Here is a 16,745-nt window from a genome sequence, read left to right on the forward strand (position 1 = left end):
GTCGTCATTTACCCTCATGTCGTTCCAAATCCGTATTCTTCCGACTTCTTTTGTGTTCGCAAAAGAAAGAATGCTCAAGTCACTCTTTTTTGATACATAGGCACTAATTAGGAGATGCTTCAAATACGATGCAAACTCACCATAAAAGTACCATAAAGGTAGTCCGCGTGGATTACGGGGTAGGGCAGGTTAAGTGTCAAGTCTTCTGAAGTCAAACATTAGCGAATAATTGCCTTACAACCCTCCACTTTAGTGAGATGTCATCGGCTGCAATTGAATCACTGAATTAGTGAGTTGAACTTGGGAACCGGATCAGTTCATATGAACTAACAATTCCGGTAGGTAAACTGAATCAGCAGATTCAATTAAAAGGTCCACTTCCGGCAAATGGTTCGTGAGAGTTACGATTTAAACAATGACATAATCGCTATATGACTTCATAAGTCGTTTGGACTACATTATTGGTACGTTTGTTTTTATTTGTCTTCCTTTTTGAGGCTTGACATCTTCAATTACCATACATTGTAAATACATGGCTAATTTAATTAATACATTCACATAGGCTATATGACATAACGTGTACATTTATTATTATTATTAGTAGTAGTAGTAGTAGTATTAGTATTATTATTTAATTTTGTGTTTTATTTAATAATAATAATAATAATAATAATAATAATAATAATAATAATAATCTTCCTTTTTGAGGCTTGACATCTTCAATTACCATACATTGTAAATACATGGCCAATTTAATTAATACATTCACATAGGCTATATGACATAACGTGTACATTTATTATTATTATTATTATTAGTAGTAGTAGTATTAGTATTATTATTTAATTTTGTGTTTTATTTAATAATAATAATAATAATAATAATAATAATAATTTATACATGTTGCATAATTAGGTACATCAGAAATGCGAAGTGGTAATCCAGCCCAGGCAGATGTATTTGTGCTTAAACAGAAAAATGCTTTTACAGCTTGAATAGGCATTCATTTTAATGCAATTCGCTAGATATATATATATACATTTTTTTTTATACTTTCAACCGTAATACGCACGATGTCGTTATGCCCAATTCGCGCTCTCTTTCTCTCTCTCCCTCACTCTCTCTCTCCCTAGACGCAGCAGCGGCTTGGCTTGGATTCAGTACCTCCCCTATGTGCTGCCTTACTCCATCATCACATCCCTGAACGTGAGCGGTGTAGCTGAGGAGCACTTCTTTAAAACCCGACACTTCGCTGGAGTTGCTTCCCCTGCGCGTCTGAGAGTCAGAGGGAGGGGAGAAGCATTCCCCAAAATCTCTTCTTACGATGGAGACTCGTCTGGTTGTATTCCCTGGCGCTCACTTTACTCTTTCTACCTGGCTAATTCTTTCCTCCTTGTATGTTTTTCCAAATGTAAAGGCAGAAATAAGTTGCGCGCCATGTATGTCGCCAATGCGAGTGAATTACGCAGGGGATGAGCGTCTGCGTGACCCGCATGATTCTGGGAAATATATGAGACCGGATCAAAAGAAACCCAAGCTGATCACAGTTCTTTACCCGAATGTTGGAGTACCCACTGGACTAGAGGTGGATGGTTTTCCAGGGATCGCGCCGAAATTGGAAAGAAACGCGGAGGGGATAAACTCCCGTGCGCCTTTGGGGAACTTCACCGAGTCCGCTTTAGATGAAGAATTGTTTTCGGATGAATATGTGAAAAGTGAATCTGTATTGGAATCCGAGGACGCCGCGTTAGGGAGAGCCAAAAGAAGCGTGCCCGAGTTTCTGGAGAGCGCGCGGAGCGCTGATGCGCGCTCGGAGGAGCAGAGAAAAACCTCCGGTCTGCGGGTGGATGGACAGAGTAAACGCGCCGAAGTTCGCTGGAACAAGGATGATGAGCATGATGGCAGAGTATCGGATTCCAGACCAGACGAACCCAAGCTGACCAGCAGCACTTTTGCTCTGGCTGGAGACTCCGCACACAACCACGCAGTCGTGTACTGGACTGGAAAAAACAGCAGTGTAAGTCCGCAACATCCTGTACTTCTTTGCAGTAATATAACATATGCTATTTAGTTATCTAGACCATGCTGTCTTGTTTAGCTTTCAGGTTCCTTGTCAATTTCAGTTGTTGTCACTGTGAAGGCATGCACATGTTGTTTTGAGTCCATAGGGTTTATAATGAGCATTTCAACCCAACCTGCCCTGAAATGATGGCCTTAAACAGCCCTGTTGAAAATACCACCTTAAACCATTCTAAGCTAGCAATCAGGCTGGTTTTACAGGGGTTTTGGCACTTTTCAGCTTGGGAAGAATCTCGTAAACCAGCTTAGACCAGCAAACCAGCTTAGTCTTTTGAGCAGAGATGATCTAAATGTTTACAGAAAACACCTGTTCAGAGTGATAGCCACCTGTTTGTCAAAGAGATCTAGCAATGCGCTGGAATGTAATTCATAATGTTACTATGATTACATTCAGTTCAAATAACCATTCACCTTCGGGAGTTTATTTCTAAATTGCCTTAGTTAAATCGACTAGGGGCAAAGTCTGGAAATATGCTTTGAATGCAATATCTTTCTGCACTGTCTGTATATTTTTTCCGATGAAATGATTTGCTTGTAGAGCAGGTTGTTGGCTAGAGCCTCCTGGCTCTGCAGTGCTGTCTGTGTTTTTGGACAGGAGATTTTTTTGGACTGGCAAGATAGGAGACTTTATAATACTTAACATCTCAATAATTCAGGGATCCATCTAGTCGATTTTCTAGACAGAGGCACACGGGCCAAACAACAAAAAGAATAGATATATATATATACATACATACAGTATATACTGTATATATATATATATATATATATATATATATATATATATATATATATATATATATATATATATATATATATACATACACATATACACATAACCACACCAATCTTAATAACTACTACATCATTCATTCATTTATAAGTGATATATAATTGTTAACAAGGACTGAAAAAAAATTAAAAAGTCTTATACTCAGATGTGCATAATTATTAAGCAGGTTTTTCCTTTATGGGTAATATGTGCAACAACAACAAAAAAAGACTGAAAAGTAAAAAACTAATAAAATAAAAATTATATATACATATATATATATATATATGCACACACACGCACACACACATATATACATATAAACTTGTTTTTAAATGCTAAAGTTAAACAGAACTGAGAACTTGGATTTAAGCAAGTCTGCAGTGTATTGCCTGGATGTTTGGATTTTGTTACAGACAGGTGGTGTTTGATGAGATATGTGTGTGTGAGATATTAGTGTGAGAGAGGATATATAAAAGCAGATTTTCTGTGTGATTTTCAAGCAGTTTCTCATATTTATGGGCCTGTATATATGTGAAATAATTTCTCCAGGAGTATGAGGTGAAGTTATATAAATTAGACTCATCCTTCTCAAATGAACCACCTCATCCATTATTGTCTTTCTTTGTGCCTGTTTGCACAAAAAATACTATAAATCAAAACAGATAGTCCAGCGTTTTCGGGCCCTGTCTAGACATATTACATCTATCTTTATTAACTTGTTTAGTAGCTGTCAGTGAAACAGCCACAGCAATTTTAGGCAAGGGTTACTGCCCGCCAGGTCCCGTCCCTCATCCCTGCAGCTGTAAATCTCCTATAATTATCTTCCGGACTGAGGCAGCCATTTTGAAAGATTTTGTCCTGTTCAGGGACTGCCTACTCAAGTGTGTTTCCCTGCTTGCATGCCTGCTGGAGAGCTTTGTCTTCATTGGCTGGAGGTTTTATGAGAGATGAATGAAGATTGCAAGGACAGAGTGTGTGATTTTTTTTTTCCTCTAGCAATGTTTCCTAACAATAATGTTATGTATGCAAAACTTTTTGTGCAATATTTTCAGCTGTCTGTTCTCAATAACTGCTGTCATGTAAGATATGCTTTACCATGTTACTCAGGAGGCACTGCGGTACATTTCCAGAAAAAACAAAAAGTTTGGACATGCATGAGTGAATATGCTTGGCATTAACAAACTTTTTGATCTATAGGTTAATGCTTAGAAAATAAATAAATAAACAAATAAATTAATAAATTAATATTATATAATTTTTAAAATATGTATTAATTTATTATTTTTATGATTATTATTTGTAAATATTTGTTATATTAATTTATTTCTTCTTAGTATTTATTTATTAATTTATTTTTAGTTGATACATTGGACTTTCCCCAGCATACATGTGAAGCATTCCTTCAATTATGTTACAAAAGTATCCCTAGATGCACTTCATGAAGTCGACTGAGAGAATCCAGAAGCTAAAATTTAACAACTTTTGGTCACACTATTATTATGGCTACTATTGCTTTAAGTTCTAAAATTTTGTGAAGTAATAATAAAGAATACTGTAAGTTTGTCCAAACTTTTCATAATGTATGTTTCTCACCATTTTAAGAGATATTTTAGCTTCAAAAGAAGTACTGACTATAGGTGGAGAAAAGGATCCACTCCACTGAAGCTTATCACTGGTGTTTTGAGGTTTAAGCTCAATGTCATTTATTTATTTTATGATTCACGTATCCCATCATGCTTTTGATGTCATGCATTCAAAAGGAAAATAAAGCATCCAATTTGCATACGATTCAAGTTGTAAGCCTGGCACGCTTCAGTGGCTTCTGATGTAGTCCTGCTTCACTGAGATTGGGTCATTCTTATAGACCCTGTTGTCATATTCTCCAAGGATCTCTTTGAAACACCTCACTGAAAGGCTAAGTATAAAATACCAGCAGTAAATGAGCTCTGTCAAATAGCGTTTCCCTGAAGTGGTGTGCTGCTTCATTTGCGCTTTCATGCGATTCACTAAAAATGGTGGTCAACTGCATGACTTTTTTGGCATTGGTTTGCTGGTTTAAAACCGGACGTTTCAAATGGTAATCCAGGTTAGTGCTTAGCTATATTCCGCATTTATCACCATATCTAGTTGGAATTTATTTAGGACCATCTGGTTGTTTTTACATCCGAATGGCTTCATCAGTTTGAAGGACAGTGGAGGTTCTCTGATATGTAACCTCAGGGAATTGCTACTCTCCTGGTGTGAATCTCGATTGCTGTGTGAATTGGGAAAACAGCATTGTGAGTTGTTGATGACTGTTCTAGTCTAAGGCCTCCTTCACTCCTCTGTCAAACCATCTGTTCCCGTATACAGTCTTTATATAACTGAACATGTGCTCCAGAAGTCCGGCCTGGAGGTATTTGCCCTCCTGTGTTGAACGATGTTGGCTCATAAAGGAGTTATTTTCATTTTCGAGGCGCATCCTTCAGGTTTCTGTCTCAGTTTGCTGGGAGGCTTCAAATGTACTAGGGTGGTGTTTGCTAGCTGGGGTGTCCACAAAGGATAAAAAAAAGATAACTTAATTAAAAAAATATAATCTTCTAAACAAGCAAAACTCATGCCATTGATTGAGCAAGAAGAAGGTGCAGTTTGTGATATCAGTTTACAAAGCGCAGTAAACTATGATATCACAAACTTCACCTTCTTAAAACATTTTTTTTAAATCTTTTGTTTGGTACCTCAGAAATTTTAATGCATACTGTACAATCCAAGAAGACTAGTTAGTTGTCTTTTCATCCTTGTGTAAAGTTAATATCGCTTAAATTGTTTTGACAGGTTTAAACTATATCTATTTTTTTTGTATATGGTATAGCTTAGAATGTGGCCCATACTTACTGTACTCTGCCGTTTAAAAAAAATAAAGAAAGAAATTAATAGTTTTATTCTGCAAGGATGCATGAAATTTATCAAAAGCAACACTAAATACATTTATAATGTTACAAAAGATTTTGTTTTCAAATAAATGCTGTTCATTTTGTACTTTCTATTCTTCAAAGGTGACAAAATATGAAGCAGCACAACTGTTTTCAACTGTGATAATAATTAGAAATGTTTCTTGAGCATCAAATCAGAATATTAGAATTATTTCTGAAGGATCATGTGATCATGTGAGTAATGATGCTGAAAATTCTGCTTTGCCATTACTGGAATGAAAATATATTAAAACAGAATACAATTCTTTTAAATGATAATAATATTACAGTTTTTACTGTATTTGATCAAATAAATGCAGCCTTGGAGAGTATAAGAAATGTCTTTCAAAAACAATAAAAAAAACAAAAAACTTTTGAACAGTAGTGTATATTGGATTGCATTATGTAATATTAATAAATATGTTTATAAAGATGGCTAGATGCTTTTCAGTGGTTTGCTACTGTGACACTTGACTTTCAAGAATGCTTCATTATTTCAAGCACTCTTGGCTAGCCAAACCCATTTAGTCACCAATAACTCAAGAATGGCAAGATAAATCTTCAACAACCTTGCACACTCCTGAACATGATTTAGTACCACTAATGCACTGTAAAGCGCTTCGTTTATTTAGTGTGGATGCTAATTACTAGTAAAGGAGGCTATGGAATGTCATAAATAATTGAGCTATCCTAATGTAATGCCCCCCAACCGCCAATGTGTTTACACATTTGTTTTCCAGCCCCTTTTTTATGCAGCTGAGGTCTTCCTGGTGAGAGCCGGTGGTACAGTCAGGGGATTTATTTCTAGGATTGACTTTGGAGACCAAGGCGTGGCTGCCTTTCCATGATTTGTGAACAAAATCATGCTCCGCTACCTCCAAGTAAAAGTAGACAAATTTTGAGGATACACAATGAAAATAAGTGAGAAAATATAAAAGTGAAGTGTGTTGTTGGTGGTGTTGATTTCACCAATTATATAAAGTTTCTTCTTCACTTTTAAATATATTCAAAGCTATTAATTTATGAAGAAATCCACAATTATGAAATGCATGAATATGTCCAAGAACTTAGTGTCACAATCTTTTGTTATCTGAACTGCAAAAACGTCATTTCCTTTTATTTACCTCACCATTTATATGGCATGTACCTCCCTAGTGTTCAGCACTTCAAGCTTTGTGTGCCACATACCACGTCAACATATCAGACATCCTCATTCATCACAAAAAGCAACATCAGCTGGATCAGAATCGCGGAGAGACGGTTTACAAGCCACCTAAATGTAGCCATTATCTCCATTGTTGGGGCGCAATGGAGGCATAGTGGAAGGGCTGGGCCCGCTAGAGACGAGAGCACTCCAGCATAATCACACGCTTGGCCGCTGAACCAGAGCAAGCAACAAGGGTGTCTTGGCATCTATCTGTCCCCCTATGTTAATTACACTGATATAACAGAGTGTCAGATGTGATTTGGTTTCATCTCTGTTGCGTTAAACACTTTGTTCCCCACCGGGCTGCTCAGTAGTCTCTCTCTCTCTCTCTCTCTCTCTCTCTCTCTCTCTCAAACAGACTGTCAGTGTGACAGTCTACGCTCCAAGGTAGATTAAAAAACTGCTATGATATCAAATACACATCTCTTTGAAATTGCTTTAAAATGTGGTGCTATGAGACATATAGAAGGAAATGGTGCTCTGGAAGATGTGTTATAATGCAAGGAGCTCCGGTACATTTTGATCTAAACATCTAGGGGTTAAATTAGGCTGCACAATCCAGAATTGTGTTTTGAACCTTTAAAAAACAAAAAAATCTAAGTAACTATTTTAATTATAATTATATATTTATTTATATATAATTTTATTTATAAGTATAAAGTTATGAATGTATGTCTCTCTCCGTGTATTATTATTATTATTATTATTACTATTAATTAATTAATTCATACTTTTTTTCAGGTTTTGTTAAAATAATATAAATATAAATAATATATGTTGTGGTTATGTATTTATTTACGTATTTATATTTATTTGTTTCTTAATTTTATATATTTTTTTCTGTGTGTGTCTGTGATGTTTTCTTGTAGGCCATCTGTCGTGTGGCAATGATGGAAAAATCCCAGATTAAGACGAGAATTGGATAAAGTGTATAAATGTAGGTCAGATACATATCGCATTTAGAACCATTTGAAAGTTTTGCCGAAACATTCAATCTTTCAATTGCATGCTTGCAAACGGCATAACAACAAGATCGGATCAGCGCCAGATGCCTGTTAAAGAAAATGGACTTGGTTGAGAACATAAATGCGGCCAAAGAGTTCGTCCGGACCGTGGTCGTGGCCTCTCTCAGGGAGAGTATGTGTGCCCTGAAAGTGTCTCTCCCACACACTTTAATCAGTGGAAAAGACGGATGAATAAGACATGACCGTAGACTGGCTACACACTCACAGTCAGCTCGAGAGAGTCTTCATGAGTGTGTGTGTTTCACGTTCATTTGCAGCTTCTCGTGATGTAGACTAATGCTGACAGATTCCTCCCTAGAACCAGCGGTCTATCCGCACACTGTCTAATTAAAACTAATCTGCTAGCTTATCTTCACTGACTAAAATCAAAATATGCTACATTAACATTATTACTGTTTTTGACAGCTTTGTTGACTCTCTGGCAAGTCTCATTCTTTGCTGGCCCAAAACACTGCACACAAAACAAGTTGAGTGTACTGTTTCTCTTATTCAGAAGGATTATGTGTATCATTTGCTGATGTGATAGTTTGCTGAACCTGGCCAATGTTTTCTTTGTATACATAGAGAGAAAAAAGGAGATGCTTTGCCAAGAAATATTGAATTCTGCCTTTAAATAAATTATAGTCAAACTAGGGTGCTTCAACTAGTGCAACATTTGGGTTATTCTACAAAACAAGTGCCATTTGCTGCCCATTACATATGTAAATATAATTTTTGATTGACAATGAATAGGCAGTCAACTTTTACAGTGCATTACATTTCAGTGTTACAGTCAAATAAGTATTTTGCTTATTGCTCACCAAGGTTGTATTTATTTGATTAAAAAAACTAAATGTGTATTGTGTAATGTGTAAAACATTATTGCAGTTTAATAACTTTTCTATTTTCATATATTTTAAAATGTTATTTATTTGTCTGATGACATTTCTTAATATCATCAATGTTGAAAACAGTTGTACTGCTTCATATTCTTGTGGAAACTATATGATACATTTTTTCAGGACTCTTTGATGAATGGAAAGTTCAAAAGAACAACATTTATTTGACATAAATATTTTGTAACAATGTAAAAGTCTTAATTGTCAGTATCGATCAGTTTAATGCATTCTTGCTGAATTAAAAAAAAGAAGAAGCTTCAGATGCAAAAGTTTATCAAAGTGTAAAGGCACTTGTTTCATAGAATAACCTGTTTGAACTTGCAAAAACAACAAGGCGAGGTAAAGTGTGAAGCATAAAAGGGTTTATCTGTCAATTTTCAATGGTGTTGAACTGCGTTTCAACATTTAATGCTTTTGTAACCGATTTGGAAGTCCTAATGGAGATTGAAGAGGAGCTGAATAGAAAATGTAGATGCATTTTTAAAGGCTCTTGTTCTTTAAAAGTCTTTGTATATGTGAGCTTAGGCGTCTGCAGATGCCAGTGAAAATAGGCTGAGTTTAAGAGTTCAGCAGAGCAGAATCTTGCGGCGGGGTTCAGGCACTTATCTGTGTTTTGAGCCGTGTCAGGGTCTAAAAGCAGAGCTCTGTGTACTGCAGTGTGGACTTTCTGTATTTTTTTAAATGCATTTGGTAGATTCTAGAACTGTGTCAAAAGATTGCTGAGTGGTGGTATCACTATGGCAACACTGGCCTCTGTAGATTTTGCAACCAAGAATCGATATCTCCTAATTAATTTTATTCTGTCTTTGACCTGTACTGTACACCCAGTTAACTTGTCTATATGCTTGTATTTATGGTGTCGCCCACTCTTGCTTATTTAGTCTCTGTGTTTAGTCTTACTAGACCAGTAGATGTTACAGTACTCTCACAACTTTTATCCAACCTTTTTATGCCGAATTTAAATATAAATCACATTTGCTCAGCTCTAGGTCATCACTGTGCAACCAAAAAAATCCTCATGATAGCATTGACACTGAAATTAATATGCTGAATAACCTTTCTTACCTATATTAATGTAGATCCTTTTGAAACAGGAGATCGGGGTGTGATATGCAAAGGCTTTTAACAAACTTTAGTTTACACCACAGTCTGGAAAAGTAACAATTGACAGCTTTTGGAGGCTTTGGAGAGGGTGTGGAAAACAGCAGGGTTCATCTGAATGATTTTGGCTTGAGTAGAATAGCAGCTCTACAGAATTTAATGATGTTGATACAGTATCTGTTATACCTTAAAGGGATAGTTCACCTTCAGTTGCTGGTCACCATTGACCTGCATAGTGTTTTTTTCCATACTATCGAAGTCAGTGGGGACCAGCAACTGAAGGTGAACTATCCCTTCAATGCCTAAGTGTCCATATTTTGCATTGTAGAACTTGATAAGACAGTTTTCATACGGTGTAGAAACATTCATAGATCTGAGGCCGTAGATGTGAATACATCTGAGGTTGATGTCTCTGAAGCTCAAGGTCGTGTGAATTAGATGTTAAACAGTTAGATAAGTGGCAGGTGGGAGTTAAAATTAAGGTGGAGAGTGCATTGCAATTTTAGAGAACATTTAATTGGCCACAAATTCCACTAAAATTATGGCATCAGTATTTTCGTATATGTTTTCCAGGAAGAGAAAAAATATATATATATGTGTTCATGCATTTAAATGTGGACTTAACTACATTTTGGAGGACACTAGCATATTAATGGCCTCAAAGCTAACAGATCTGGACTAAAAGCAATACATTTTTAATGTCATGGGCTTCCAAAATGTTAACATTGTAGCGAATCAGCTCATGGGGAAATATGAATAATTAATCATAACTAGTTATAATTAATTATAAATATTTAGATCCGCTGTAGATATTTACTTGACCTCTCAGGGTCAACTGTCTGTCAATTCTAAGAACGTTAATTTCCTGGTTAAGGGAAATTACTTTCTTACTGTACAATTCTACACAGAGCTTGTAGCATAAATCTGCATGATTAAGTGACTCCAGTTATGAGCAAACAATGAACAACGTCAAGTGTGATACAAGTAAGACTTTATTAACTACATAAACACTTAAACTAGTCTAACATACTACATAAACACTTAAACACACACACACACACACACACACACACATGCATACAGTTGGTATAGGAAAGGGTTAAAGCTTAACTCAGTAAAGAGGAGAGAGAATAAGAATATGAAGTTATGGAACCATTTGCATATTCAGCAGATCTACCGCCTGAAGGAAACATCAGATTCTTAGTTCAAACACACCTTTGTAAAAAGGTACAAATGATACCTAATGTATCAATTAATAAGACTAAGTTTGAATACTTGCACGTCTCGTCTGTCTGAAAGAAAGGCTTGATGCAGTCCAAAGGTTCAAGTTGATCTTTGCTGAAGTTAGTTGATGAAAAAGAACCAGTTTGCGTCACAGAATCTTGGTGAATGGAAAAGTCAAGGCCGAATGCCTGGCACAAAACTTAGGATGTCCTGGAGCGTTGTAGCTCACATCTTCTCAAAACAGAACCACCGACTCTGGGCGGGTCACATGGTGTGAGGCCTTTAAGGTCGGAGAAGATTCCCTCCTCTCAAGATGGGCTTGTTTGTCCAATGAGAAAGGCCGGAATCCCAAGTGGGAGTTTTGAGATACTGGGGAGTTTTTATGACCCTTTGTGTGAGGGCATGGTAATTTGCAAATGGAACTTGAATCGAAATTACTAAAGATTCTCAGGACACTAATATATTGCCTATGTACCAACATATAATATACACACTCGTTTAGATCATCAGAAGGCGAATTCATAGATACTAAACATGGTAGGATTACATATAGGCAAGATGACAGGACTGAGTGTTTCCATCATAAGCCTGCATAAAACAGTATAAAATCTCAAAGACAACATACACAATGACCTGAAGGATATGTGTGTTCATTCAAAGAAAGGTTTTCCTATGGATTAATTAGAAAAGAGTCAATTTCTACGTTGCACTGTGTCTCTTCCTATGGAAAACTTTTACTATTTTTCCCTACTCACATTCCATTAGGTCATAAATGTATCTGGTGTCAGGGTTGCCATGGTAACCAGGGTCCAACTATTTATTGGTAAACATCATTCTAAAGGAAAAACTAATGTTTATCATAATAATCTTTCACCAGAATATAACTTTCTTACCCCCCTTCCCTCCAACAGGACAATTTTCGCAATCCAAGCATTTAGTGGTCTAAATACATATCGGCCAATGTTTGGTACTTTTTTGTGAGTTATCAGCATGATTTAATTAAAACTTTTTATTTTAGCCAATGTCTCAGAAGTGGGACTTTTATTTTGACAGCAAACAGAACTCCAGCAACTGAGCTCCCATACTCTATCTTCATTAGTTTATGGTCTCCGTTTAACAATTCTGTCTAATAAATAATTAGAAAGAAATGTAAAACTGTTGTGTAAGTAAAATGGTACACAATGTCCTTTCGTGTTGCTGACAAAATCAATACATTTGTCATTATTTTCGGTTTGTTATGATGACGTGCATAGAGGTTCATTGTCCTCTCATTTGGCTTATTTTTGTCTGCTTTTGGGCATTATTTCAACATCCTGCCCAGTAACAGTTCCAGCCAGGTCTTCATCTAAACTATTTCACATGCAAGCAGATGGATAAGTATAAATCAGGTGCTTGTTCACAACGTGAGTGTTTCTCCCGGCGAACAACGGCACCTCGCCGACACATTGTGTGACTCACGGATCCCAATCAACCTGATATAAATAATAAACAAGAGAGTCAGGGCTTACTATATGTGGTTATTGCCCATCTCTCAGAGTTTGATAAAGCAGGGAGGAAATTGCTTTCAGCCCTTATTACTTGTCTGACTGTCCATGTGCACTTGGAAGTTTCCAATCTCATCTAAACTCTCAGACTCCAAATTCAAAGAAGAGAGACAGAAAGACAGTGATACAGCAAGAAAGCATGGAAGAGGAATGCATAGATGAATGAAAAAGGTGCCAAAAACAAAGATGGAAGCGTGAGATAGCAAGAACAAGGAAGAAGAAAGAACTTGTGTTTGCCTAGGCTCTCAAAGGGCCAAGGATAGCGACACACAAGCATGTTTAGATACATGTGAAGCTGTGCTTGATTGTTCTGCCAGTTTAACACAGTCACTGACTAGAACTATGATTCTTCACCATGGTTGTTGCTATGACGATCCCGAGCACGTTTGCCAAAGGGAAGGCTGTGAAACAGTGAATTAAAAGTGTCTGATCTTTATTTACTGAGCTCTGTCTAAAAACACATTGCAGTGCAACATGTGAGAAAATGAACTGTGGGAGCTTTGTTGAATGCAAGTGAACCTGTTTAAAAAATATATATATATATAAAAAATAACAATATACATTTTATATATATCTCCAATATATCCAAATTAATGTGTGTTTCTGGATGGCTGTAGTACACTGTAATATTCCCTGGTTGGCTAACACACTTTTGTCTCTTTACCATCACACTGTTATTCTCAGTTCTCTACACTCATTTGAGTTCAACCCTCTCAGAATCCCATTAAAAGTTCATAAAAAGCATTTAAAATGCATTTGATATGTGCCCAATCCTATGAATCCCTCCTGCCTGCTTCCATGTGTGTCATCTTATCCAAATGAGACGGCTACTGTGGCTGCAGGTGAGCTTTGCAGATCTTATAGTATCTAACAATCGTGTCACAGCAGGATGGATCAGTTTGGGAGAACTTTGCACTTCAGACATTGTTCAGTAGTGAACAAGATTTCAAGTTATGATGAAAAGTGGTTAATTAAAACACATACTGACTTGGAACGGCTGCGATATTAATTCTCTTAAGAGCATGTTTTATTTGACCCTTACCTCACTGTTAGCCTGTCAAGGCCAAGATTTTATTTAATTTTTTTCAGTTGCAGTATTTTTCGGCTGTGACTAAATTATATGATACATTCTGTTTTATTCTTTATTGATTTCTTATAACCCATGACATTCTTCTTTAACGTAAAAAGGGAGATAGTTATAGCAGAAGTCCAAGCTGCTTTTTTCCATTCAGTGAAAGTGAATATTGATTTTTGTAGTCTTAATTTCAGTTCATTATTTATTATCGTGAAGGTTACTTTGGAAATGTAATAGGTTACAGATTACAAGTTACCCTATTTAAAATGTAATAGTAGTGTAACTATTTCAATTACTTTATTAAAGTAATGTAACTGATTACATTTGGATACTTTTTGATTACTTTTCTAAATTTTTAACAAATGTTTTCATATGTTATTTTCATTTTCAAACATTTAAAGCAGTCACGGTTAACTTTACAGTAGGACTCAACACTAGTTAGTATCAGACTTTCAAAATCCTTCTTCATTAGAATTAAGATAATAATTATTTAATTTAAAGCACAGCCACCACAAAATCAGACTTTAGCAGCTATGTTTACTTTGAGATCATTCTGCGGTTAAATACAGATCATAAGATATAGTTTAATACTTTGAAATCAAAATATTTGCATAGCCATGACAAGTAACACTGGCATCTAGCAATGCTTTGGAAAAAAACTGTTAATCTTTAAAAAAAAAAAAGAAGCATATACATAAACCCAAACAGGAAATAAAACAGTTATTGAATAAACATGTGTCCTATTCTGTGTCCTACACTCTTAAAAATAAAGGTGCTTCAAAAGGTTCTTCAAGCGATGCCATAGAAGAACCATTTTTGGTTCCACAAAGAACCATCTCTTTCTTACCTTTTTGTAATCTGAAGAACCTTCTTTCGCCCCAAAGAACCTTTTGTGAAACAGAAAGGTTCTTCAGATGTTAAAGGTTCTTTATGGAACCATTTAGACAAAAAGGTTCTTCTATGGCATCGTGAAGCACCTTTATTTTTAAGAGTGTATACTCCTGAAACATTGGTGTCTCATATTTTAGAGCAGTCGATGCAATTTGGGAAATAAATAAATCAAATCTGTATGTGTGTGAAAATATTCAGATGTAACCCCCTTTGTAATCTTTAACATTTTCATAAGTAACTGTAATTTAATTACACAATTCTTCTTAGTAACTGTAACAGATTACAGTTACATTTATTTTGTAATTAAATTATGTAATTCTGTTACATGTAACTAGTTACTCCCCAACACTGCACATGACTTATAGTACCATGATATACAAGTGCTATAACAAGTGTCAGTTAGCTTAACGCAGTACACGTAGCAAGGGTTTTTTAAATAATATAATAAATAAAAAGAAAACAGATAGCATAGAAAAAGAATAGAGCAAGCTAGCTGTATAATAAATGAAAAGAAAACAGATAGAATACAAAAAGATTAGAAAGCTAGTGCTAGTTAAAAAAATAATAAAAAATTATAAAGAAAACAAGCAGCAAATGAATAGAGTGCAAGTCTAAAAGGGACAAGTATTTTTTTTTAAGAATATAATTAGAATAGAGAGTGTTAGCATTAGAGGGTCAAATAAAGATGGAAGAGATGTGTTTTTAGCCGATTCTTGAAGATGGCTAAGGACTCAACTGCTCGGATTGAGTTGGGCAGGTCATTCCACCAGGAGGGAACAGTTAATTTAAAAGTCATTTAAAAAATATAAATAGTTTCAAACAATATACATTTTCTTATTAATTTAGTACATCCTTGCTGAATAAAAGTTTTAATTTCTTTCCAAAAAAGAAAGAATAAAAATGTACCGACCCTAAACTTTTGAACTGTAGTGTATATTGTTAGAAAAGATTTCTATTTTAAATAAATGCTCTTCTTTTTTCACTTTTTATTCATCAAAGAATCCTGAAAAAAGTATCACAGGTTCCAAAAAAATGTAAATATTAAGTAGCACAACAGTTCCCTTTCAGTCGGTCACTCTCGACGTCACGTCGGAGGACCGACGAAATTGGGATCTCGCTTAGAGGGACCAATCTACTTCGAGTGTAAACTAAACGAGCCAATGCACATTGGCATGCGATTATTGCATCCAGCCGCTGCTGATCACAGCGTGAGTATAAGTAGGCAGCAGGTGCAGCGCATATTCAGCTTTTCGCTGCGGAGCCGAGCGATCACATCGTTCCGCTCCTGACTACTCTACGGAGAGAAGACTGAACGAGTTCAGCACGCTCTTGGAGAGCTCTTCATGTTGGCGGACGGCGCTTCAGCGGTGGTGGTTTCCCGTGTCGAGTGGGTTGCACACATCAGGCCGCACTACCCCCTGATTGTGTTGCAAATGATCATCTCCCCTGTGCGCCTCAGCACGCTAAAAGAGCTTTTCCCCCTAAAAGAGCAATCGCAGGCCGTCTCAGTGATCCGCCGTAAAACAGTGATTCTGTCCTAATTCCCTTGCATATCAATGGTGGAGTTCCCTTTAAAATCTTAAATGATTCCCTTTGAGCTAAATTATTATTGACCTGTTTACTTTACAATGATTTCTGAAGGATCATGTGACACTTTAGACTGGCGTAATGGCTGATGGAAATTCAGCTTTGCATCACATAAATAAATTATATTTTAAAGTATATTAAAATAGAAACCATTATTTTATATTGTAATAGCATTTAGCAAGATTACTCTTTTTTTCTGTATTTTTGATCAAATAAATGCAGCCTTGATAAGCATAAGAGACTTCTTTAAAAAACATTACAAGTCTTACTGATCCCAAACTTTTGAGCGGTAGTGTATATATTTCTATGGATATGACAATGTTAATGTATTTGGTCTTAGCGGAATAGATCTGCTACGCTGCTGCTGCGGCAGAGCAAGTACAGAGACTTGCTACTGCCAATACATCC

The 16,745-nt window shown here is 36.0% G+C and overlaps 1 protein-coding gene across 1 annotated transcript in view; it reads left to right on the top strand.

Moving 5' to 3' along the window:
* The first annotated feature begins 1,140 nt into the window (after positions 1-1,140).
* LOC107583212 (VPS10 domain-containing receptor SorCS1-like) overlaps positions 1,141-16,745 on the top strand; it is a 96,464-nt gene continuing 80,859 nt past the window's right edge. Inside the window, exon 1 of the mRNA XM_016269362.1 lies at positions 1,141-2,017. Coding sequence (XP_016124848.1) covers positions 1,325-2,017 — 693 coding nt within the window. The 5' untranslated portion in view covers positions 1,141-1,324. The remainder of the gene's footprint in view (positions 2,018-16,745) is intronic.

Source organism: Sinocyclocheilus grahami, unplaced genomic scaffold (genome assembly GCF_001515645.1).
Source record: "Sinocyclocheilus grahami isolate Dianchi unplaced genomic scaffold, SAMN03320097.WGS_v1.1 scaffold51.1, whole genome shotgun sequence".
Classification (NCBI taxonomy): domain Eukaryota; kingdom Metazoa; phylum Chordata; class Actinopteri; order Cypriniformes; family Cyprinidae; genus Sinocyclocheilus; species Sinocyclocheilus grahami.